The sequence below is a fragment of the Meriones unguiculatus genome, chromosome 11 (assembly GCF_030254825.1).
Source record: "Meriones unguiculatus strain TT.TT164.6M chromosome 11, Bangor_MerUng_6.1, whole genome shotgun sequence".
Classification (NCBI taxonomy): Eukaryota; Metazoa; Chordata; class Mammalia; order Rodentia; family Muridae; genus Meriones; species Meriones unguiculatus.
The window spans coordinates 16,858,044-16,884,609 of NC_083359.1; the positions used below are offsets into that span (position 1 = coordinate 16,858,044).

Consider the following 26,566-nt stretch of genomic DNA (forward strand, 5'->3'; position numbering starts at 1 on the left):
GCCTTGCCCGCACGGGGGTGTGGTCCAGAGGACACGGCTTCCCCGCGCTCCGCGCCAGCCCTAGGGAGTTTTTTAGCACCCGCCGCGCATTTGCACGCAGTCACCCCGGGAAGACCCCCGCGGCGCCCCGCCATCGCCGACCTCTCCTCCCCAAACCCCTCCCTCGTGCAAGCTGAGGAGGAGAGGCGGGAAGCATGCGGGACTACGACGAGACGACCGCCTTCTTGGGCAAGTGGGGCCCCTTCCAGCGCCTCATCTTCTTCCTGCTCAGCGCCAGCATCATCCCCAATGGCTTCAATGGTATGTCAGTCGTGTTCCTGGCGGGGACCCCGGAGCACCGTTGCCTGATCCCTGACACGGTGAACCTGACCAGCGCGTGGCGCAACCACAGTATCCCGTTGGAGACGAAGGACGGGCGGCAGGTGCCTCAGAGCTGCCGCCGCTACCGATTGGACACCATCGCCAACTTCTCTGCCCTCGGGCTGGAGCCGGGAGTGGACGTGAACCTGACGGAGCTGGAGAAGGAGAGCTGCCTGGATGGCTGGGAGTACGACAAGGACGTCTTTCTGGCCACCATCGTGACCGAGGTAGGTGGTAATGCCTTGCTGGAGCTGCACATTGGGCATGGAACCCCCATTGCGCCCCCAACAGTCCCTGGCAGTGCATATGGGCCAATGTCACACTCCGTCTCCAAGCTGCCAGGCACAAAGTGGGGTTATGAATGCACTCTCAGCACATGCTCAGAGCTGACGAGTTTCTGTGTGGTTTGGAGAGGGGGTGGGAAAAAAAAGCGTTGCCAACCAACTGCCTTTTCCTTTCTGAGTTTCACAACAGATGGTTTCCCAAGAGCCACGATGCTTCCCTGGCCAGGCCAAACCCCAGACTGTCTTGATTTACAGTCGGCGATTTATGTCCTTGCCACGGAGGAGAGAAGGGCTACAGGTGGTCTGTGGAGCTCAAGTATGGACACAGGGAAGGATCCTGAGACAGAGAAGGGCCTCTGTGTTTAGGTGCCAATTTCTCCAAAAGAGGGCAGCAACCCCTTGACACTGGTTGGATGCAAGGAGCCAAAAGTAGAATCTAGCGTTTGGACACTGGTGAAGGGACCAGCCCTTGTGTGGGAAGTGACAGCTGGTGGACAGGGGCTCCAGCTGAGGCCACCTACCTCCTTAACTCACCAGAATCTGGATGTGGACCTCTCTGTGTTTCCTGCTGAGCATTTGCCCAGGGCCAGGTGGTAATAAGGGCCGGGTCAGGACACACACACTCTTCCTGGCAAGAGCATCCCCAAGTACTGGTTTCCTGCTGCTGATCAGGCTGATAGAATCTCCTGCCTTTCCACCTGCCAGTGCTCTATTCTCTCTGTCTCCTAAGGTTTGGGTTGGGGGGGCTAAGTAAAAGAAACTATGTTCCTCCCAACAAAGAGGGCAGGGAGGGGACGCCCAACAGCTGCCCCAACTGCTTTATCTCTTTCGCTCAGCACTGCATAGCTGTCCTCAGAAAATATGTCTGGCCCTAGGGTGTAGACAGCTAGGGTGTGGATCCCACCTGCAGGGCTCAGATGCCTGTGTTGTTGGGAGAGTTAACATTAACCCTTACCTGGGCTTGTTTTCTGTGTGGCTCTGGGTAAATAAACTAGATCTGAGGATCCTGCGGGAAGGAGTTGTAAAATGAGCAGTAAATCTGGAGATGAGACAGTCAGTCCTGTTCAGCAAGGAACACGGCTGGTTCTGGGGATGGGAGCACCAAAGATAGGGTAGGTAGAGTTCAGGGGAGGGTCAGAGGCTAGAGCTGCCCGAGGACGAGCTCCTGGGTATTGTGAAGAGCTGACTGTATTTTGAGGACTTTGGAAATAGCAAGCCTAGGATTTGTGTGGTTTGTTTATTTGTTTGTTTGTTTGTTTTTCTTTTGAGACAGGGTCACAGGATGTAGTCTTGTCTAGCCTGTGACTCAGGCAGGATGGCTTTGAACTCAGTGATCCTCTTGTCTCTGCCTCCTAAACACAGAGAATTCCTCGTGAAACACCAGTCCTCCCAGCCCCTTCTTTGCTCTTAGAAGGAGTTTGATCAAGCTGCTGTGGAAAGTGAGAGTGGGAGGGAAGCTGTGAAAGTCGCTAGTGCAAGCTGGTCCTCAGCTAGCAGCTGTGGAGCACGTGGAGAGTGGCTGAGCCCGTGAGCCCCCTCTGGGTCCCTCACACTAGCACCCTGCCTGTCTTGAATCCTAGGTGGCTGTGCCTCTCCAGCTGTGATCCCCTAGCAAGGACTCAGAACACTTGTCCTGGGGTATCTAAGACTAGGAGTTCATCCTTCCGTTCTTTAGTTATTCCCTGCATCCGGTTGGACCCACACGCTGCAACCTCCACAGGCAGCTGGTCTAACCTGGCTGCTGTCCTTCTCCTGGATGATTCTGTTTGCCTGAGGATGGAAAAGGGGCGGGGACTACCAGCTCCTGAGTCCAAGGGTGCTCCTCCCTCTGTGCTGTCCCCAGGGTCCTATGGTCTGCCTCACACGTGAACACCGCGACTCGTCTTGCTTGGCAGCCTTTCTCTCCCTTGCATGCTCTTTTGGATGGTGGGAGTCAAAAGGCAAAGGGCACTGGTGGCTGGAAAGAGAAGGGAAGTAAGCAAGAAGCAGGGGAGAAGGGTGGGTGGCTCTCTCAGGGGGGTGGGGGCCAGGCGGTGACTCAAAGTCTGTGTGGCAGCTAATGAAAACAGAAACAAAACAAGTACGGGGGGGGGGGGGGGACTGTGGAGAAGAAGAAAGCCCCGGGAACTGCTTGTGGGGATGTGTCACTCAGCTTCAGGCCCTGCAACAGACACTTGACACAAGCAATTTATGAAGACACTAGGTTCCAGGCCCTGTTGATTGAGGGCCTTGTCGTGAGGCTGCTCATCCTGATGGGGAGTGAAGCAGCCTCCCTCATGGAGAAGAAAGAGGAAGAGGCCAGGATCCTAAACTCCCCTCCAGGAGACTCAGCTTCCTTCCAGTGGGCCTCGCCTCCTACAGTGCCCACCAATCCACAACAGCTTCAGGCTGGGAGCCACGACTTCAATAAATGTCTTTAGATCCAGTCTAGATCCCAGCCCTCAAGCAGCTGAGGCAGAAGGGTTGCTAGGAGTTCAAAGCCAATCTGCGAAACAGCGTGAAACCCTGTCCCAAAACAAAGCCCAAGCCACAGCAGAAGGTGTAGTGACACAGCCCCTGTGAGGAGAGTGTTACTGTCTATCAAAAAAAAAAAAAATTAAAAATAGAATAAACTTAGAGCGATGACGCATGCCTGCAATCCCAGAACTCAGGAATAGAAGCAGAGGCCCAAAGTTATCCTTGGCTACATCATGAATTCCAGACCAGCCTTTGATACATGAGACCTTGTCTCAAATAACAATAGAATTAAAAATACAATCCATCCTTTCCACTTCTAGGCAGACACCAAAAAGAATTGAAACCAGGGTCTGAAAAGGGTCATTTATGAGGCTGAAGAGATGGCGCAGGGCAAAAGCATACACACTCCTCTGACAGAGGACCAAAGTTCAGATCCCAGCACCCAGGTCAGGTGGTTTACAATTGCCTGGAACTCCAGCTCGGGCACCCATGCCCTCGCGTGCGCACATTCGCAATTAAAAATAGATAGTAAGAATCACTGTATGTCTTCATTCATGGCAGTATTGTTCACAATATCCAGAAGATGAATGCACCACTGGTCGCCATCAACTACTTGAATGGGTAAACAAAATGTTCTATGTATGACAAACAGAGGTTTATCTCACTCCAAGAGAAAGAAAGTTGTGGCACAGGCTCTATAAATGAGCGGTGAAGACATCATGCTTCACGAAACAGGCTTCACTTCACTGATCAGACTTAGGTGAGGCACAGACAAGATAGCACATGCCCAGAATAGCACTGAGGAGTGATAGGCAGGAGGATCAAGATCAGTCCGGGATGCGTAGTGAGACTCCTGTCTCAAAACACGATCAAGAGAAGGGAGGTGGGAGAAAGAAGGGGGGAGGGATATGAGAGAATTGTGGATTATTGTTGCTTAATAGTTTTTAGGGCACATTCAGCCATTCCCAGCTTCTTTTTCTTCTTTTTCTTTTTCTTCTTCTTCTTCTTCTTCTTCTTCTTCTTCTTCGTCTTCGTCTTCGTCTTCGTCTTCGTCTGCGTCTTCGCCTTCGCCTTCGTCTTCTTCTTCTTCAACATGAGTGCTGTAGTCCTCACTCAGATCCTCAAGCTTATATAGCCCAGTGCTTTTACCCACTGGGCCGTCTCTCCAGCCCTCTTCATCACAAGTTCTTAAAGAGTAGATGAACAGTGTCCATCTCCAGAGAGGTGGCCTCATGCAGCTGGACTGTATCATTTGTGGCGCCGACAAAATGGTGTCACAGGTGAGCGGTGAGTAGATCTAAGGACAGACCCTGGCCACCCTTTCCTCTTGCCTGCACCTCTCTCTGGGCACTGTGGGCATTTGGGAACTTTTCCCCAAGGCTTGAGTTGTGGCAGATAGAAAAGGTGAAGACAATTGCTGGATGACAGCTGAGCCCCTGACCCCACCGCTGCATTGCCAGGACTGTGAGAACCAGACATGTGTGCGTCAGAACCCGTGCTGATTGACAGTGAACAAAATGACCTCATTCTTACAAGCTGATCCCTGACAGGGGCCTATATCCTGGCTGACCAGGATGGAAGGACTGTCCTCAGAAAGTGCCTCTGTCTTGTACTGGGGCACCCTGATATTCTCCAGAAGAGAAAAGCCCATCCAAACTGTCCCTGGACCCCTCCACAGGAAGACAGGGCCAGCCAGGAGTCCAGAGAAATGCCTTTCATAGATGCCATGAAGGAAGATGGGAATCTGGTGTCTGGATTGTGACTCGCATGTATATAGCTGTTCCTGTGTCCTTCACACATAAGGTCATTTCCTTCCTTAGGGGCCGTGTGCGAGGTACAAGCCATTCAGCCTGTGTTCTGCTAAGAAACAAATTTCTCATCCTTATTTTGAGATAACTTCTGATTCAAAGAAGGGTTGTTAAAACAGTACAGAACATTTATATATACCCTCCAACTAGCTTCCTCTGCAATGTATTTATTGTTTCCCTGAAATAAGATTTTACTATATAGCTCTCAGGCTGGCCTGGCACTCTCACTATGTCATCCAGGTTGGAGTCCTCTTGACTCTGGCCCCCAGTGCTGGGATTGCAGACATGTGTCACCACACCCAGCTCTGATAATATCAATTCAAATTACCCATACTGCGCTTATCAAAACCAGGAAATTAACATTGGTCAAAGTGTCACTAGTGTCATTTTTCCGTTTTCTGATCCAGTCCATTATCCCACTACACTTAGCTGTCACGTCTCAGTCTCCAGTGTGACTAAGCTTTTCAGCCTTGGCTGATCTTTCGTGACCATGATGTGTTTTGTGTGTGTTGTTTTGATGAATGTCCCCTCAACTTGGGTTTATGTGATGTGTCTCATGATCTGATTGTGCTATGCAGTTTTGGGTAAGAATGCAACAGAAGTGTTATATTTTCAGGGCTTCAAACCTGGTATATAATGCTGACAGTGTCTTAATTACTAGTGAGATGAACATCGGTCATTTGGTTAAGTTGGCGTCTGCTGGATTTTCCACTATCGGTAACACAAACTTTGACTCGCTGAATTTGACACAGATCTTCAGACACTGAGTGAGGTGACTAGTTCTGTAGTAATTGCCTAGTGGTGACCTGAGATTATCCTGGAAACAAACGCTTCCCCTCCACGGCCATTTGCTTTTTATATATATTTATTCATGTATGCATGAGCTCATACCTTATATATTTAATCTAATCAGTTATGCCTAATGCTACCCTTAATATTCTGTAGCTCCAGCTATCCGAACTTGGACCAAATTACTTTTCACTTTAAGGAAAAAGAATGTAAAGATAGATGGTGAGGGTTTTCTGTCTCTGGACTCTGGGCTAGAAGATTCTGTGATCACCCTGGGAGAAGGCGTGACAATCCTATCTAGTAGCTAAGTTACCCATGGAGTGGTGTCTGGGCAGAGGGGCAAGGATGATGTATGGAATTTGTGATAGGAGGGACCCTGAGCACCAACAGAACCTAAACGGTCTTTCGGATGATGGGTGATTTTCACTGAGACCTACCATAAAGCTTTATCTCCAGGGCTATTCCATCCTCCAGCCCCTAGACCTGAGGAAACTCAGATGCCTCCTGCCCTGAGGCTGAAGGAGCAGGGAGAAGAGGCAAGGAAAGAGCATGTTTTCTTCTCTCACAGGACAGCATTAGGTGTCCTTACCTTTAGTCCACAAACTAGAAACACCTGGGTAGCTTCATTCGAATCAGACCCAGCATCTCCTAGGCCTTGTGCTTCAGAGGCCTCGAGGGAGTCCTATGTCCTGAAGGCCAGCCTGCTCAAAAGACCCTTCTGTGGCCTAACATGGGGCTGCTGTCTCACCCTAGCTGCGTTTGTCCTCATCTGCGGCTGGCCCTGACCTTGAAGCCTGGGGATGAGGAAACTGAGGGTATGACTACTCCCTCAGATAGAACCTGCAGCAAAGGGCCTGTGCCCATGGAGGCACCAGCCTTGTGCCACCCTTCCTGGGACCAGGACACTGATTTCACTCATACCCCGAAGGTGGACCATGTTTGTAGAGGAACATGGGGGAGGAGCTTCTGGGATGGTAAGGGAATAGGGACACTGACTAAGCCAGTATGGGACTGGCCATTCCACAGACTTCAGCTTGTAGCTGACCTTAACACAGACTATTTCCACCAGGGTCTAGGCCAGGGATAGACCTGGAGTAAAAGGCCGTTTGCCTCATTCCTCCTTTGTTACTGGAGTTGTTCAGAGCCTGGGCCCTGGCAGTCCTAAGAGCTGTGCTCAGCCAATTATCCTGATGAAGTAAACCATCAAGTACTGACAAAAAGCAGGAAAAGGCGATTATTCAGTGAGGCCATATCAGGAAGAAGAACAAGTCTGTCACAGTCCTGTGGTGGTGACATATGCCTTTAATCCTAGCACTTGGGGGGCAGAAGCAAGTAGATCTCAGAGTTCAAGGTCACCCTGATCTACAGAGTGAGTTCCAGGACAGCCATGGCTACACAGAGAAACCCTGTCTCAGAAAACAAGAAGAAGGAGGAGGAGGAGAAGAAGAAGAAGTCCTGTGACACCCCCCCCCTCAGAAGTCCACCACCTGGGTCCTGACATGAGGCTCAGGTTTAAGTGAAGGGCAAGAGGACTGCTCAGCTAAGGTCAGGGTGTGGTCCTGCCATCATCCTTGTCTGGAGTCCAGGCTCTCTAGCAAGGTGGGCTGAGAGGTTGTCAGAACTGTGTGAGATTTCCAGAAGACAAGTGGGTCCTCTGGATGGCACCAGCATCCCAAGTCTTTTCTTTCATTCAGGGACTCTTAGGAAAACTACAATTTCTTCAGGTCCATTGTTCCAATAGTCTGCTAGACAAAGAGGAGGGCACAAGTGTCTCTTTAGATTGTCTTCATTCCTGCCAGGATGGTTAGACCCTAGGATTCTACTGGCGGCCAGGATGAGACACTTGTGTCCTTTCTTGAATCATTAGACTAAAACAATGGGCCCCAAGACATCATAATGGTAACTTGGCTGTCAAGATGGCTTAAACATTAACTAAATCTCTCAGCACTCAGATTTGCCTTCATGGTTCCAAAGACAGTGTGCCAACCAGCCCCAAGGAGACTTTATTTCCAGTCAGCCTTCAGGAAGTGTGCTTTTGCCAGTGAATCAACAGAGGAAGACTTGGGGGCTGGCCCTGGCTCTGGCATGTGCGTGCTTCCCTGTTTATCAGCTGCTTCGTCGCCTTGAGGCTGTGTTTCTCTGACAACTGGCCCTGGCGTGTCAGAACGCACCTTTGTTCTCACCTGCACCTGCTGCCAAACCTCAGGATAAACAGACTTTGTCCATTCCTCTCAGTGGGAACCCAAAGACAGAGTCCAAGGTGGCATGGTGACAAATCAGGCAAGCTGGCTAGGAGGGGACTGGCAAATGCCATGGACTTCAAGCAGTGTTGCTGTTCCTCCCTATTGCTGGCTATTTTCTTATGGATAAGGTCTGTGTTGGCTCCTAATGCATGTCTCCGAAGCCTAAAAGAAAGACAAGAACCTGTATTTGTGACCACAGTGTAGGGGGAATTTGGCTGGAGGGGGATTTGGAGAAAGGATGGATTTACTCCTATTATATGCAAAGCTCCCCAATCCACTTTGCTCTTATAGGAAGTACTGGGAGCCCAGGCTGGCCTGCTTAGCGTTTGCAAGTTAAGAGGGCAGGCAGATGCAGCAGCCCATGCCTACAATCCCAGCACTAAGGAAGCAGGAGGGCCCCAAGTTTGAGGCCAGCCTGAGCAACAAAGAGAGGTCCTTTCTGAAAAATGGCTAACTAAATAAATCACTGGGCCTGGGGCCAGGCTCACAGTGATGTCACACCTTTGAGCATCTTCCTCTGGGTAGGTACTGGTAAAGTCTATTTGTTCATAGCCCCAGAAGAGGGTCTGGGCGGGCCACAGTAGACCCTGTCCCCAAAGGGACAGATTCGGGTCTTCAAGGGCCTCTTCCCCTTTGCACAGCTCCTTCTCCCAACCTTACCTTGCTTCTTAGACGGTTGGCTCACAGCTGTTACCAGAACCTTATGTCCCTTATCCATGGCTCTAACCCAAAACTTGGAAGACCTGAATCATTCAAAAGAATGGTTTTCTCTGAGAGAGAAAAATTCTTAGCTTATGTCCACCTTGCCTATATCAGTACTGTAATTTACAGAAAGGATTAAACAAAAACCCACACAGGAGACTGGGGGTGTCGCTGAGGTGTTAGAGTGCTGGCTTTGATCCCTGACATTGCACAAAGTGGGTATACACACCTGTAATCGCAGCACTCAGCCGGTAGAGGCAGGATGGTCAGGAGTTCAAGGTGTTCTGCTACAGGGCTAGTTGGAGGCGGGCCTGAGATACTTTGCCTCAGAGGAGAAAACAGAGCCTGCACATGATTCATAAGTCAGCACACGGAGATTCGACGATGAGATAAGCTAACCAGAACTAGGAGGTTAATCTCTTCCTCTAAGACAGCTCCTCTTCTGGCCAGGGCTTCTCAGTCTCTCTCATTCTGGCATAGAACTTCTTGGATAAAACGTAATTTTGTAGATTGTGTTACACTGTTACACAAGATAGGGCTTTCTGTTGTTCTTCCTGTTTGTTTGTTTGTTTGTTTGGTGTTGCTGTTGCTGGTTGAACCCAGGCCTCTTGCATGCTCGGCAAGTGCTATAACAATGATGTGTATCTCCAGCCTCAGGTGACCACAGAACTACCCCCTCACACCTGTCCACCTATGGTGGCTTTTTCTTTAGCCCAATCTAAAGGAAGGACGACTCTGCAAGCATCATTAGGTTCAGCAGTCTCGTGTCTCAGTTATTTATAAAGAAAAATGTAAGGGGGTTGCGGGGGGCAATGCACGCCTTTAATCTCAGCACTCTAGAGGCAGAGGTGGGCGGATCTCTGAGTTTGAGGTCAGCCTGGTCTACAGAGTGAGTTTCAGGACAGCCAGGACCACACAGAGAAAACCTGTCTTGAAATAAAGAAAACTAAAATAAATAAATACATGCATAAATAAATAAATAAAACAAAAAAAGCAAAGTATTTACAAATCATGTATGCGACAAAAAAGGATGGAGAGATGGTTGATCCGTTAAGAGCAAGTACTGCTCTGGCAGAGTTTGGTTCCTAGAACCCTTGTTAGGAAGCTACAACCATCTGTAACTCCAGCTGCAGGAGATATCATCTGACCCCTGCCTGAGGTCAAGACACACAGAAAATAAACCCACCCAGAGCTGGCCTGCCACCACAACAGGAGCGGGGAGGGAGGATGAGAAGCGAGGGGGGAAGGGAGGACACCAGGAGCCCACCAGCCCCTGGCCCAGCCATAGCAGAAATCACTACAGCATGCAAGTATGTGGTGGAGAGATGAGAAAGAGAAGCATAATGGTTTGAGCATCGTGAGGAGAGGTAGGATTGGAGACTGCAGGGTAGAAAGGAAGAGCCTGGTCTGAGTAGCCTGCCCTGTCACCTGAAGACCATGTCTGGGTCTATGGCCATGCAGTAGCAGGACTCTGTGTTGATGTCTGTGGCTCATATTACCACTGAAGGCCATGCAGATGTCCCTGTTCTGGGCTGCTGCCTGGGACCAGGTTGGTGTCCAAGGGTTGTGCAGAGCAGGCTCCGCCTCTCAGCAGTGGGGCTCTCTGGAGCGCTGGCCCCATCCCTCACCAGCCGCAGCATTCGGGAGAATAGGACCTCCACCTTGCCAAGGCAGCACGATGTGGGAGTGGGAGTGACCTGGCCCTCAAAGCACGAACACCAGGGAGCAGGCCCTACCCCTCATCTGGGCAGCCCAGGAGAGCTAGCTCTGGTGGTGTGGGTGCAAGGGAGCAGGCCCGAGGGCATGAGGACAGGAGAGCCCTTGCTAGCAGAGGCATTGGGCGAACTAGCCAGGGCAGTGCCAGAGAGCTTGCCCTGGTGCTGTGGGTGCAAAACCTCTGTTGAGCGGGTCAGCTCAGCCACCACCCAGGCCCAGATCCAGGGCTTTGAGTTGGCCCGCCCCAACATCTACCGCATCTAAAAAGTGCCAGAGCTCGGGAGAGGGCCAGCCCTGCAGATCCAAACCTGCAGGATCTCCCTGACACAAGGCAACAACAGCCTATCCAAAGGAGCCCCGGTGAGGACCTAGTATTGATAGTATAGCAAAAGCCAGAGACCGCGAAACAGACCATTGATTCATTGCAATGAACATTTGCAAGTAAAGATGTGTGGACAAAAGGGTGCTCTGTGGGAAACATTGTGACACACGACAGCTTCCATGACAGGATTTTTTTTTTTTTTTTTATGTTTTGTTCTGTTTATTTTATTTGTGTTTTAAGTTCCTTTGGGGTAGAGGTTGCAAGGGAAGAGAGATGAGTGGAATTGGGGTACATGATGTGAAACTCACAAAGAATCAATAAAAAGTTTTAAAAAAATTAAAAACCTTTACGTAAGAACATATGCGATAAAGGACTTGTATCCAGAATGTGAAAAGAACTCTTACAATTTAGTAAGACAAGCCAACCTTCCAAAAGGAAAAAAAAAATCATTTGGTTATTTTGGAGAATAGGTATTTCTCTACTTCAAAGAGGATTTACAAATCAGTAAATAAATGAAAAGATTCTCAGACTTCCCAAACACCACACACAGGCCTGCTTCCTGGTGAAATAGACATGACTGGTTGTTATGATCTCTCCTCTCTCTCTCTCTCAACAACAACAACAAAAAAAGCTTGAGTCACAATCCACCTTCTCCCTCACATCCTGACATAGACAGATGGATACAGCCAAGAAAACAGGGTTCCTATTTCCTGTGAGTCACACTCGGAGACACAGTGTTTCTTCAAGGGAGGCCACCAAGGCCTGCCCACCTTAATCCTACATTCCCTGAGCTCTGGGCTGCAGAGACTAACATCCTGGGGAATGCAGCCAGGAGGCCAGAAGCTGCCATCCTTTTCCATCCAGCCCCTCTGCCAACAGTGGCAGCTCTGTCCACCAGCCATTAAACCCAGAATCCCAGGGCCTTGATGGCTTTTTCTCCCTTGCTTATTTCTGGGTCACAGGTTCTATGCAAGAAAAGCTAGCCAAGCCAGAAAGCAAGCTAAGCGAGAACCCTTGTCTCAGGGAGAGAGAAAGAGAGAGAAGCCAAAACCACCCAAAATATCCACTCACACTCATCATTCCCTTATGACATAAGTCGCTTTCCCTGCCCACTGCTCTTAACGTGTATGAAAGTGGCCCAAAGAATACAGAGCACGGAAGCTGCCTGCACACCATGGAAGAAGCCCAAGATGGCTCAGAAAACAATGGAGATTTTGTGGTAACTCAAAAGCATCTCTAAAAGACCCACAGCTAACCCGCAGAGCACCTCATCACCAGAAAAAAAATCAACCAAAACAGCAGCTGAGAGCAGCCTTCCTGAGGTCAGAGCAAACCTCAAAATGACTCCACCCAGTATCCTAACTAGAGGTGACCCAGCTTTGCCGATGTGGTAAGCATGGGCAAACACTGGATTTTATTCTATCAGGAAATGACGCAGCCTTGTAAAAGTGAAGGAGAGAAGTCAGCCAGGCTTCTGCTTCTTCAGTTTTTAAATTTACAATTATTTAGTGTAGAGGAATTTTAATTCAGAACATGGCTGCTTCAGCAAGAAATCACATCGAAAGACCTTCTAAGTCTGTGTGATCTGGCTGGAATAAAAACACATCTTTAATCCAGGAGACAGAGGCATGCAGATCTGAGTTCAAGGCCTGCCTGGTAGAGATCAAGTTTTAGGTAAAAACAAAACAACAATAACAAAACTTTAGGTCCAGGCATGGTGATACATTCAATGTATCACCAAACAATGAAGGTAAAGATGGTTTGCAGAAAGAAGCACTCATGTTTGAAAGTGATGTCTAATTAAGTGGCAGAAATTGTGATGAATCAGAGAAAGATTTGACAGAATAGATACACACAACTCTATCAAGCAGAAGGAGGAAAGGGAAGCTACTTAATGGGTAATGAGAGAGAGAGAGGAGGTTTTACTAGGACAGTAATAGAGAGACAGGTTGCATAGAGAGGACTCAGCTGAAGACCAAATGAGCCAGAGAATAAGGAGCCAGAAGATTAGAAAAGATTACTTGAGTTAGTTTGAGGCCAAGGAGAGCAATTCAGAGGCCGAGAAAAAAAGCCAGATTGAATAAATCAGCTGGGAGAGGCGTTAGAGCCAGAACAGCTGAGTTGAGCAGGCCAGCCCAGAGCTCAGTAAGAACAAGAAAGGGTGAGCTTATTCAGCAGTAAGTCTCAGAGGCTGAAAACACTCTAGGCCTGGGTTAGATTGTACTAAGGCTAGAAGCTTCCAGGACTAGGCTTAGGTTAACAGACAGAGGCAATACGCATCTGAGAAAACAATTGAAGCAGGAAAATAAAAGTTCCTTCTACAATTTCGTGTGTGTGTGTGTGTGTGTGTGTGTATGTGTGTGTGTACATGTGTGCATTGCAAGCATGTAGACTTCAGAAGACAACTTGTGGGCATCGGTCCTCCCCTTCCTCTCTGTGGGTAACAGAGATCAGTCTGATGTTATCAGGCTTGACAAGTGTCTTTACCCACTGAGCCATCTTGCCAGCCCTGCTTCTTCAGTGTTTAATGAATGAGTTGAATGGTAAACTCCAAAATATTTACAGATTTTAATAATGCCTTAAATACTACTTTATATTTCATCTAAATCTTTGTCTATGTTTAAACAGCGGATGCCTATGCATGAGATGCAAAACAAAAACAAAAACAAAAACCCAGTGGGGAGGAGGGAAGGAGACGACAGAAACTGTGCAGAAGAACTACTTGTCAAATTTCATAAGAACTTCTGTTATAGTGTGTTCATGGAACTAAAGGAAATCATAATGTTAAAAATAAAAGAAGGCCTTCCAAAGGTCCTGAGTTCAATTCCCGGCAACCACATGGTGGCTCTATAATAAGATCTGGTGCCCAGTTCTGGCTTGCAGGTAGAACACTGTATACATAATAAATGAAACCTTAAAAAATAAATAAATAAAGGCATAGTGGCCATTACTATCAAATACAGAATACTGGTAAAGAGATAGACATTACGTGTATTTTTTAAATTAAATAGAGACCCTGAAGTAAAAATAAACAAGAGCTGAAGACAAAAATCCAAGAAAGGGTGTTGATGAAGAATTGGGCTGGCAGAAGAAAGAACCAACAAACTTGCAGATAGGAGATTGGAAATTATATAATTCAAAGAACAACATGGGGGAGAAATGACAAATGCACAGAGCCTCGGAGAAACACTAAACAGTGGCCTCGGGATGCCACTAAACAGGCCAATATATGCACAATGGGAGTACTAGAAGGAGACACATGCACACACACACACACACACACACACACACAGAGAGAGAGAGACCAGGAAGACAAACACTCCCAGAAGAAATGGCTAAAACAAATTACAAATGGCCTCCGAAATCTGATGAAAAATAACACTCTCCATGTCGCAGAAGCTCAGACTCCAAGTAGAATAATCCACAAATCCACACTCTGATACTTTATAATAAAACACCAAAAGACAAATATGACAGGAAAAATTTGAAGCAGTAAAAATATGACTTGTCACATACAAGAGGTCATAAATAGAATTAGCTTTTCATCTTCATAAATAACAGAAGGTAAAAGGTGGTGACGGGAGTAGCATTCTAATTGCCAAAAGAAACCAGCTTTCAGCCAGGCTCCTTATATCCGGCAGAAACATCTTTTAAAGCTAAAATAAAGAGGCTAGAGAGATGGCTCAGTGGTTTGGAGTCCACACTGCTCTTGCCCAGGATCAGAGTTCGATTCCCAGTACAAACCCCTGTGACTCCTGGAATAAATTTCAGCAAAAATTTTTCAAAATTCATACTCTGAAAACTACAGGACATCATTAGTAGAAATTAAAGATCTAAATTTGAAAAATCCCATGTTCTGTTCATGAAGCAGAAAACATATGGCCAAGGTGTCAGTAGTTCCCAAATTGATCAGCATATTCAGTGCAAAAAAAAAAAAATCAGCATTGCGAGTCATTAGAAAATTCCAATCAAAGCCACAAGGGGAGACCTCTTTACATCTACTTGGACGGTTAAAATTCAAGAGACATACACCATCAAGTGCTGGTATGGATGTGGAGAATTTGAAAACCTCAGTCACTGTTGGTGGGGTTGAGAAATGAGATTGCCGCTTTGGAAAACAGGATGAGAGCTCTCCTAAGGACTAAACACAGATTTACCATGTAACCCAACTATTACACTACTATGTCTATGTCTAAGGGAAATGAAAAACTATATCCACACAAGGTCTTGTAAATAAATATTTACACACAGTAGCCAAAACAGTGCAGTGCCTATACGTTTAGATAAATAACACAGGCTATATATATGAATGGGATCAGCCAATAAAGAGTAACGAAGCGCTGACCCAGGCTTCCCCATCATGATGAACCCTGAAAACACCATGCTAGGAGGAAAAGGCCTATGATAAGAGACGGCATGCCAGGTTGAGGATGTGGCTCAGTGTCACAGTGCTTGCCCAGCACCGGCAAGGCCTGCAGTTCAGTCCCTAGCGTTCCAAACAAAACAAAATCAAACAAAGACTACATCGTATGAAATATAACCAATAAAGAAACCCACATGGGCCAGGCACGGTGGCGCACGCATGTAATCCCAGCACTTGGGGAGTCAGAGGCAGGCAGATCTCTGTGGGTTCGAGGGCAGCCTGATTGACAAAGCAAGTCCAGGACAGCCAAGGCTGCGCAGAGAAACCCTGTCTCTAAACACAACAAAATACAACAAAACCCCACATGGTTAGAAAATAGATGAGAGTGCTATAGGAACAGGATTGCCTGCTAATGGGCTTGAGCTCTAGTTCAAGAATGTTGAAGTCTTCCAAAAGTAGGAGATGCTGGACTGGAGAGTTGGTTCCGTGAGTAAAGTGCTTGCTGCACAATCATAAGGGTCCGAGTTCAGATCCCCAGCAAGTCTGTAATCCCAGAGCTCCTATGGTGAGATGAGAGGTGGAAACAAGAGAATCCCTAGAGGCTAAGGGCCTGCATCAAACAAGTCAAGATGCCCCAGGTTCTCCTCTGACCTCCACACAAGGACCATGGCAATCAGGCATCAGCACTATCACACAGAAACACACACACGCACACGCACACACACTATCACTATCAATCAGAAACACACACACACTATCACTATCACTATCAATCAGAAACACACACACATACCATCACTATCAAGCAGAAACACACATGCACGCACATGCACACACCCACACACCCACCACACAGGTACACAAAGGCTCGAAGACCCTGCTGCACCCGACTCTGTGGCTATATTGAGAACTGCAGAGCTGCACATTTTACAAGAGTCATTTCCGTTATGTAAATTACAGCCCAACAAACCAGACATTAAACTGGAAATTAAACAACTCAGGGGTTTTTTGTTTGTCTCTGTTTATTTTGCAGATGGTCGAGAATTTTCACAGCCAAGTTGTTAAGAAAGGAGCTGGGGTGGCTATGTACTTGGTTAACTGTTGCCTCTCCTTTCCTCCCGGGAGGACACTGTAGAGACCGTTGACAGTTCTTAAATGGACCGATGCTAATGTCTTAATCACAGCCATCTCTGGGATTAAAGTCTGTTTATAGAAGGATTTTATACCGTGTGGTAAGAGCTTTTCAAGCTTTTTTCCTACTAGAATGGGAGAAGTTTTATTTGTAAGAGTTTCCTCACGTCAGGTTCACCCATAAATACTCTATTAGCCGTGCCACTTGAAGCCATGGCTTTCCTTAGCACAGGGGTGTGTGTGGGACGTTTGAGAGGAGGCATTTTCTTACAGATGTTTGCTCACGCTTGTGCTTCCTGCCTCAGGATCTCTTCTTTAAAGACAAAAGAGCAGGGAGACTGAGGCGACCGCTCTATCAGTGAGGTGCCTGCCTCGGAAGCGTGGGGTCCGTGTCCAGATCCCAAATACACACATGAAAGCCTGGAAAGATTGTGTGTGCCTGTAACCCCAGGGCTTAGAAACAAGCAAGTCTAGCCAAATGGCAAGCTCCACGTTCAGTGAGAGACCTTGCCTCAAATATCCACAGTGGAGGAAGGTCTCCACATGAACACTCACAGCCATGTGTGCCTGCGTACATACATACAAACACGGGCCTATACCTCACATACATGCAATTGTTGTTTTTAATGAAGAAGCAGGCTGATAGAGGTGAAGGGGTGGCAAAGTCATTGATCAGAAGAGCCAGAATCCAAGAAAGCCTGTGCTCTTTGCTTAGCATCGCACTGCCTTCCGGGGTTTCCAGTTTTGTGCAGGACTTACCTCTACGGTCCTTTGCAGCTTTAGTGCAAGCTGGAACTGCCAGGCTCGAACTACTTGGGGGGTTCCAAATCAAAGTCCTCTCTCAGGTTCAGTGCATGGGACTCTCTAGCCCTGGAACCACATTTCTTTTCTGTTACTCCTAACTGGTCAGTATTCATTCATCAGCAGCTTAGGTATGCACCAAGTGTCCAGCCCTTGGTTGTTCTAGGCCATCGAAAACCCAATTGAACGGACTAGTCAGGCATGAGAGCATTATCCTTTAATGAAGGGTTAGAGGAAAGGCTGCTTTTTTCTTCCCCTCCACCCAGAGAGCAAGGAGGAAGCAGCCCAGAAAAAAGCCTGCTCACAAAAATGCCAGGCTCATGCAGACACACGTCCAGAGCTGGTCTGTCTTGCTCGACCTTGAGCTTTATGAAGGAAAGAACTATGTCTTGTGCCTAACACATACCCTGGCCTGGGGCAGGTGTTTAATGTCGGCTGAACAAATGATTAATTAATTCCTGCAAACAGTCCACTAATAAAAGGATTTGGACGGGTCCCCTCACGGCTCCAATGCCTTCATTTATTCATTTATGAAACGAGAAGAAAGGACCCACCCCAAAGAACAGCACTGAGGGATTTTGAAGCAATACAGCATGTACACTAAGCACCCAGCACACTGTAGTTTCTAGGTGCGGTAGCACAGGTGTGTGATCTCAGCCCTTGGGAAGATCAGAAGTTCAAAGCCATTCACAGATACATAGCAAATTCAAGGCCAGCCTGGGCTACTTGAGACCTTGTCTCAGAAAAAAAAAAAGAAAGAAAGGAAGGAAGGAAGGAGAGAGAGAGAGAGAGAGAGAGAAAGAAAGAAAGAAAAGTACATATGGTTGTTACTCTTATGATTAATGTGGGGAGTTGCAGGAAACCACAAGTGACCTTCCATCTCTTCCTCTTTCTCTTCATCTTCTCCTTCCTATTCTTCCTCTTCTTGTTCCCTCCTTCTCCTCCTCTTCTGTTTGTTTGTTTTCCTCCCAGCAGTGATAAGATTGAATCCTGGGCTTGTGTATTCCAGGCAAGCATTCTGCCATTGACTTACACCCTCGCTTGTTGCTCCTGACCTTGTGACCTTGTTTTAATCTGTTGAAAGAGAAGGGAAGGACACATGGTCCAGCTTGGTGGATCCCACTCTGCTCTGTTGTCGGAACCTCAATCTTAGATCCTGAGGATCTTGGGGGTGCAAATCCAGCACTTCTCCCCTGCATAGCTTGAGCCAGCTGGTTGCCACATTTCACTCTGTCACCAGAAAGGAGAGGGGGCCTGTTTGGGGAACACTGATGTTTGGCTTAAAGAACGCTCTCCCCAGTGATGCCAGCCAGCTGGTTATGGAGGCTTCCTCCTTGAGGCTCTGACCCTCTAACGGGAAGTGTGTTTGTGTGTTTATGTGTGTACCCACATGTAGGGAGCACTTCCATCCCATTGAGAGAAACAGGCAGGCTTCGAACTCAGAGATCTGCCTGCCAAGTACGGGGATTAAAGGTGTGCACCATGCCTGTCACTAAGTCCTTTCTTTGCCTCTCTGTTTCAAAGTCCTAACAGTGAAATGGTTAAAAGCAAAACAAAATGCAAAGCAGAGAACATTCCGCTTGGAAGCTCTTTGCTGCCGAAAGAGTGACAGTGGAAGGCTGGCATGGCAGCATCTCTGCTGGTGTAAGATCTGGTGAGCTCTGCACAAGGATGAACGGGGTGATGGCAGCCTTCTGCCTCTACTCCTAAGCAAAGCAATTATCCCCTGGTGTCACATTCCTGTGAGAAGCACGGGAACTCAGAGCCCTCGGGGATACAATGACACATCTCTGTGTGTCGGAGTTAGAACTCAAGCTGCTTCCCAAGCTTTGGCCAGCTAGTTTTGGAAGAAGGTAGCCATCCATTCAGGTACATCTTGCCCGCTCCTTCCAGTCTGTATGCTGACAAACATGGAGGCCTGACTGGACAGCAGTAGAGGGCTCTTTGTCTATCTTGTCTTCCGGAGTCTGTTAAAGGACCTCAGCTCCACATACACCAACACACACGTGGAATAAAGGTTTATTCAACTCCGGGTTATGAGGGCTGAGGAGTTCAGGGCCAGCGGTTGTCAGTGGTGAGACAGAAAACTTGCTAACTTACACCTGTCCTCTTCTGAAGCTGCTGTCCCTTTGGATCAGGCCACACCCTCATCACCTCATTTAACCTTAATCGCTACCCAAAATTCTTACCTCCAAGAGCCATCACTGAATTAAGTATGTTTGCTTACTTTCTTGATACCTTACAACAGAGCTTAAATTTCACTGGGAGTTTGACTTCCTAGTCCATGTTTGTCTTCTGCAGAGCCCTGCTTTGACATCCCAACAGCATCAGGAGTCTAGGGCAACCCGTTATGGAAGGCAGTCTCAACGGGTAATCTTGTCTGTGGGTCCTGAGGCCCTTCTAGAGCTGAGCTGCTGGGAATGGGTTTTAAAGCCAGCCCTGGGACCCCATGGCCACAGGCAGACCCTGGAGCAGGTCGGTCTGCTGTGAACTCCTGGCTTGAGTTTTCATAGCCTCCCTCACTCTCTGTTTGCACTGATTGCCTTAGCTTTTTGGTTTAGGCTTTTGTTGTTGTTTGTGTTTCTAGAAACGCCTCGCTGCACTACAGAATGAGATGTAGAATAATGCATATGCATGAGCTAATTTAAATCAACTACGCGTTGAGGACAGCTATGGGGAGTGAACAGCATCGCTCCATGAATGCCGTGAATATAGGGTGAATATAGGATGGCTCCACCCAGGGAGCAAGGGGCAGGCCGGAGGCGAGGGTCCTTCTCCTTGGCTGGCTCATCCTGTGACGTGCTGTTTCCACACATACTGCAAGTCCAAAATATATAAACAAAGGTTGTCAGGCACACTTTGAAATCTCTGCAGCCTCCCTTGAGACCTGGTTGAATTGACTTCAATGGAAATCTGGAAACAGAAACTCTGGCTGAAACTCGTTTTATGGATCCACCAGCAGGAACTTGTTGGTGTGGTAGCAGCCCACAGGGCCTGGGGACTGGGAGGGACCACAGCGCTGTGAAGGCTGGGTTCGAAGGAGGGCAGAGGAGTGGAGGAAGGCGTCTCAGGCAACCCTTGAAAAGGGTGGGGAGAGCCGGCACAGTGGATCAGATGCGCCGTATAGGTCTGAGGAGGAAGCCAATACTTTCCAGAGACGTCTACTTAAAAAAATAAACTCACACAGCACTGGGGCTATTTTCAATTTTCAACACTGCAGATGACATTTTAACTCTTTGACCAACTTGGCCATGTCTTCTGCCCTGCTCCTCTGGCTTTTCAAATCTCTCCCTCTGTGCTAGGCTGCCTCAAAGGGACCAGGATTCCTTTGCTTCATGCTGCTTTGTGGTTGAAGGCTTGTCAGGTTGAAACTATCTCCTCTTGAACAGGAAGCTCCTCTCACTGAGGGATAGCGGCATGCCCCAGGCTGCTTGTGGCATGGAATGGCAGAGTCAAATCCAGAGCCCTGCAGCCTGTGCCCTTTGCACAGAGCCAGCAGGCTGGCGCGAGGGAGGGCAGTGCACCTGGCATCCATCTGGCACTCCTTGGAGTGGGGCATGGGTGGGTCCGGCTGGAGGACTGGGCTCACGTTGCATGCTGTCTTGTTGACAGTGGAATCTGGTGTGTGAGGATGACTGGAAGACACCCCTCACCACCTCCCTGTTCTTCGTAGGCGTTCTCTGTGGCTCCTTCGTGTCTGGGCAGCTGTCAGACAGGTAAGGACACTGGATGGGGAATGATGGGGTATAGCTGTTTATCAGTTCGTAGCCTAGCTTGACATAAGGCCAAACTCATGGGCTTTCTACACAAAGAAGGACCCTCTAGGCACTGGGCAAACAATAAGAGGAGCCTAGCACTTGGGAGGAGAGGGCCTGGGAAGAGAATTACAAGGTCGATGTCAGCCTGGACCCTGTATCAAGACTTTGTCTTACAAGTAGCACCCCTATATGACAAGACTCTGCTTATCCAACTCACTGAGTGACAAACGAACTAAGAAATAAAGAAGCCTTTCCCGTATGGTCCTAACATGCAACCTTAGCCCCAGAACCCTCCCAAGACACACCCCTGTCACCCTCCCGGTCTGAACTCACAGGGCTTTGGCCAAAGAGACAGAAGTATCAACCCAAGCCCCTTCACAGAAGAGGACGCTGCTGTCATGAGTGACCCCCCTCCCCACCCAACTCTTGACAGGGTTGGGGGTAGATGATATGTTGTTATTGTACCAACAGCCAATATTTAGAGTCAGGCCAAGCAGCCCCTGCTATGCACTCTCTGAGCCTGGGAGCTGAGCCATGGCTCAGCAATAGAACTGACCCAGGCTGGCTTTGGGCCACCAGAGCTTGCAGGCTTCGTGGGGGCAAGATTGTAGTAGCCCAAGTTGTGTCCTACCTGTCCCAGCTGTTCTCTTGTGGCCAAGGCAAGCGGGAGTGTTAACTGGCAGTGTTGGGCACCACTTCCTGGGGATCCCCAAGTTTTAAAAGCCAGTGGGAATGGGGCAGGAAGGTCCTAACCATACCCACTCTCCACCCTGCCCATCGGTCACTGCCAGAATGAAAAACTAAAGCTTAAACTGACTGGTGATACAACAGACGCAGCTGAGAACAACATCTTTCCAGAAAACAGTAGTTTTCAATTTTAGAGACACAAAGACATACCTGGGAAACTTCATAACACCCCAATATTCAAACTGCATTGCAGACAAATAAGGCTTGGGCAAAGTGGGGAGCTGGCATGAGCGCCTTGACTTTCCCCCTGGCCTGTCCTGATGAACCCATCCTAAACTGAAGAGGTCTTACGTTTAAAAAAACTCCTCATGTCCCTAATACAACATACTAGCTCAGCAAACAGCCAACTGGAGAGGACCGGCCGTTTCCTGTCTGTCAGGAGTGCAGCTCACTGCTGCTGCTCAGCATGGAGAGGCCCAAAGGCCATATCCCTGTCCACCAGGGAGAGTGCAGAGAATCCAAGAGCAGAATTCAAAGCAGCTATTCTAACTGAATGTACAGCACTTCCCCACCACTGGAAAGTTACGAAGTCCTAAGCTGAGCCATTGTAAGTCAAGGGCCACATCTATCATTTTTAAAGCTCTCTGTGTGGTTCCCAGTGCAGCCAAGGTTAAGAGGCAAGAGGCCTTGAGGGAGTTTCTAAACTTACAGAATTCCCATGTGGGTGATATAAGACGTATCTGCAACCTGCCCTTTGAGCTTTACCCACTCTTCACAAATGATGTGGCTCTTTTTTTAAATTTGTCTTTCGAGACGGGTCCAGGATGGTTGAGGATGGCCTCAGAATCGCTGTGTCGCTAACAGTGGCCTTGAGTGACCCCCCTGACTCAACCTCTCTCAAGTGCAGGGATCACAGATGTGTGCTGCCACACCCAGCCTACCCCATTCTGGGGATCAAAGCCAGAGCTTCGTTTGTGCTAAGCAAGCTCTCTGTTTCCTAAGCCATGCCCCCAGCCCTCCTACGGCTCCTCCTAAAGATGGCATCTGTCAATGTGCTCTTCACAGAAGACGCCCTGTTTTCCAGAGGCGTGGCATCTTGGAAAGTAGTTCCTGGGAAGATGGCTTCGCCTCTAGGAAAAAGGCTGACAGGATGTCACAGGGAAGGAAAGACACAGACGGACATCTGTCTGAGTCCTGTGACGAGGCAGAACCTACAGTGAAGCTAGGCTCAGGGGTTCCACACACCCCGAGTCACGGTGTTTACACTTTGTTCCATGTGTAGGTTTGGCAGGAAGAAAGTCCTCTTTGCGACCATGGCCGTGCAGACTGGATTCAGCTTCGTGCAGATCTTCTCCACCAGCTGGGCGATGTTCACCGTGTTATTTGCCATCGTGGGCATGGGACAGATCTCCAACTATGTGGTGGCCTTCATACTAGGTAGGAATGACTTTGAGACTTGCTGCCCCTTCCTGCAAAAGGTTGAGAAGGAGGAAGCAACTGAGCATGCATCCAAAGTGCCCTCAACCTTGGATACTTGTGAGGTGTGGTAGGGCCTGCAGCTATGGGGACCTCGAGCCAGCCACAGCAGGACAGGAGCTCACAAGCTCACATCTGTTCTGGACCAGAAGGTGGCCAAACACAAGCCCTCGAGCTGGGAAGAAGTAGCCACACAACAGCTGAGACACATTCTCAGGAGCAAGGAGCTTGGGACAGGAGGTCCTGGGGGAGAGACAACAGGGTATGAAGTCCTTGACCTGGGCTATGAAGGCAGAAGGCTGGCGGCCTACAAAGGGACTTGGGGGGTGGGAGGAGGATGTGGCTTATACATGGGAAGGAAAGGTGGCAGGAATTTGTCCCACCTGGGCAGATCTGCTCTGGCCTGAGTCTGAGCCCACACCCAGAGCATATGAGCTCTGCACGGGCCAGCTGTGCCTCTCTGATAACAGTCCTATGGTCGGAAGGCCAGGCTAAGGGAGGGCGAGCCACCAGGTCCTAGACTCTGGGGAGATCCTGGACCTGCTCCAGCTTTTCTGGGGAGGAAATGAGGTGAGCTTCGTGGACATTGTTCTGGGGGTGCTCTCAAAAGTGTGAGTCCCAACAACAACATACCTTCTGGGCCCCCTCCTCATTATGATGAAAAGAGGTGAGATGAGCCCCAGCAATAAACACAATGTCCAACAATCTTTAGTACAACCATTCTAGTTGACCCAAAATTATCCCAGCTTGTTCCCATTGTCCCAGCGTAACTATTGATTGTGCCTCTTTAATAGGAGTCTAATGGCCTTTCTTGCACCTGGCTCTGTGGTTCCGATTGCTCTCAGGGGCCTGTGACTCACTGGCCTTGGCAATGGCGTGTTCTGTTAGCCAAACACATGCACAACCTGTCAGGTTGCCAAGGTGGAATTATCCAAATTCCATTCCTTTAATTATTGCCACGGGCTCAGCCTCGTGTCTGAGGAGGGAGGACACACAGGAGGAAACAGAGCAATCAGGAACCGCGCAGTCCCACGTGGCCGATAGGTAACCCTCTGTTAAGCGGGCCCTGGCACGGAGGAAGCGTCCTCAGCCCTAGAAGGATGAGGAGTGCTTTTCTGACGTCACCTGGGAGGCTGCACACATGTTATCAGGAGGCAGAGACAGGAGAATGCGAAGTGTTAGGATAGACTGGGGTGTGTGGCAAGACCATGTCTCACAAAGGCGAAATAGGCAAAACTCGCCATAACAAAAATTATTTCTGTAGAGGCAGAGAAGTTTGTGCAGAAAGAAAAGAGCTGCAAGCAGTGAGTGATGTGAGGATGGAAGGAAAAAGCCAGAACAACCCAGGCTGGGAGCAAGGAGTGGTCCGTGGCAGGCAGTCACGCCCTCTGAGGCAATTTACTGTGTGTGTGTGTGTGTGTGCATACAAACATGCATGTGTGTATGCATAAGTGTGAACACAGGGTCCTGGGCAGGTGGAAGACAGAGGGAAACACCAGGTGTCTTTCAAAATGGCTCTCCACCTGTTTTTGTTTTTAATTAATGTTTATGTGTGGAAGGGGATGCACTCAAGCCATACAATGCACATGTGTGAAGGGCAGAGAAGTTCATTTTCTCCTTCCACCATATGGGTCCCTGCGATTCAACTCAGAGGATCAGGACTGGCACTGAGCCAACCAGCTAGCCAGCCAATTTTTTTTTTTTAACTTTATTGAATAAACTCTTCATGTTGAACTCGGAACCCTCGGGCTAACCTACCTCAGAGAGTCTCCTGTCTCTGCCTCCCCAGCGCTGGGATTACAGGCATGTTCCACAGTGCCCAGTTCTTTTAGGTGGGTACTGGGCATTTGAACTCACTTCCTATTTTCTTGCATGGCAAGCGCCTTATCCACAGACCCAGCCCCGGGCCCCCTCAAGTTCCTCAGAACAAGACCTCCCAGGGCCTCTTCCGTGAGAGTAAACAGCGCTGCAGCTCCGGCCCTCCCTCCCCCTTAGCCATGGCCTCATGTGCAGGGTAGAGAGGAGAACCAGGTCGAGGGTAGGTTGGAGCTTAGGCGTGTCAAGCCAGCAAGCAACAGAAACGACTGCAGACACAGGGCCCTGTCTGCTTGGGTCCACACCTCTCAGCCTAGTGGCTCAGGGGGAAGCTGCTGCATCGGGATAACACTCGTGTTAAGATCTTAGCTCTGAAGGCCTTTGAGAGTCACTGAAAACTGGTCTGTCCCAGAGCAAGTGGCGGCTCCGTCAGCTCCTGCAAGGGAGGACTTGGAAGGGCGGACATGGTGGCTGGCTGGTTTTCCTGCAGCACAGCAGCGCCGTCTGGTGCGTCAAAGATAAAACAGCTGTAACCGAGAGTCTTGTTGGGGCTTTTCCGGGAAGCCGAATTTGAACAGATTTTCCTTTGATTCTCTCTGTCGAAGAGCTTTTATCCTCCCGGCTCTGGGAAGGAATCTGGATGCTTGGGATGGCAAAAGTTCATCTTGGGATTAATCTTTGCACTGATTCCAGAAGCTGAGTTGTTCCCAAAGCAGTACAGACGTGAGTTTTCTGGGCTGCTCTTAAAACCTCACAAGGCTTGTCCGACTTCGGGTTATTTGAAAGGCAAGCCAAACTCATGCTACCCAAAGCAACGAACAGTGGATGCACCTCCCAGGGTGGGGAGGTGAGGCTCAGGATCAGGGTCAACGACCCTCTCAGCACTCCAGCTTTCCTCCAAGCCCCATGTCATGCTCAGACATAGTGCCCTCAACCTGCCTGTAGACTTCTGAGTAAAATAGCCAGCAGTGTCTTCCTTCATGCCCTATAATGAACTGCTTCTCTGCTATCTACAAAGAGAAAAAAATAAATAAATAAACCTAATCACCTCCTGACTCACTGATTCACAAACTCAGTATTTTCCAGTACTTCTAACATTAATACCCAACCACCATGCCACCCACGCCCACCCCCGCGGTTGGTGCTATGACATCTCCTTAGATGTGGTTAAAGCCTGCTTCCTCCGGTCCACGTTTCCCTTTCAGGAATGTGTACAACTGATGTCCTCTGCTATAACACCGGCTTCCAGGAATCCCAGACATATGTGAAATTGAACTATATCAGTTACGTAGCTTTTATCAGCCACAGATGTAGTTTTTATGGCTGTTCACTCATTTGTTAATGTCCTTATCTTTTTTATATTGGGGATCAAGCCAAGGGTCTCCTGCATGTGCTGTCTATGGGATCTGCACACAAGCCCTTCAATGTTTTTAACTTGAAATGTAACTTTGTCCTGGTCTATTTAAATGGAATGGCCTAGCCAGATACCACAGGCCGGCTCAGCTCGAACACAAAGATTTCATTTTCTGTGTCATGGTAGCAGGAGTGTGAGGTCCCTGATCACACTGTGTCATCAGTCAGGAAGGAGAGAAAGAGAGAGAGAGAGAGAGAGAGAGAGAGAGAGAGAGAGAGAGAGAGGAATGCCTGTGCCCAGCCGGACTTTTCCTCTATACTCAGCCCAGCACCCTATCCCATACCCCAGTGCCACCCACATCTAGGATGGATCTTTCCTCCTCAGGTAACCCGATCTAGAATCCCTCACAAACATACCCAGAGATCTGTGTCCAGGTGAGTCTAGATCCCAACAAGTTGGCAAGCAGCATTGACCGTCCTAGGCGGCTTAGCATAGAGGAG

At 48.7% G+C, this 26,566-nt stretch overlaps 1 protein-coding gene across 7 annotated transcripts in view; it reads left to right on the forward strand.

Moving 5' to 3' along the window:
* The window catches only part of Slc22a4 (solute carrier family 22 member 4), a 43,918-nt gene continuing 17,352 nt past the window's right edge, over nucleotides 1-26,566 (forward strand). For 5 of the 7 annotated variants that reach the window (XM_060363716.1, XM_021637354.2, XM_060363717.1 and 2 more), the window contains exons 1-3: nucleotides 1-587; nucleotides 20,589-20,692; nucleotides 22,704-22,858. In XM_060363716.1, the coding sequence (XP_060219699.1) occupies nucleotides 195-587; nucleotides 20,589-20,692; nucleotides 22,704-22,858 (652 nt within the window). In that variant the 5' untranslated portion in view covers nucleotides 1-194. Of the gene's footprint in view, nucleotides 588-16,187; nucleotides 16,277-20,588; nucleotides 20,693-22,703; nucleotides 22,859-26,566 lie in introns of those variants that run through there. The other 2 variants (XM_060363718.1, XM_060363719.1) reach the window with 2 other exon arrangements.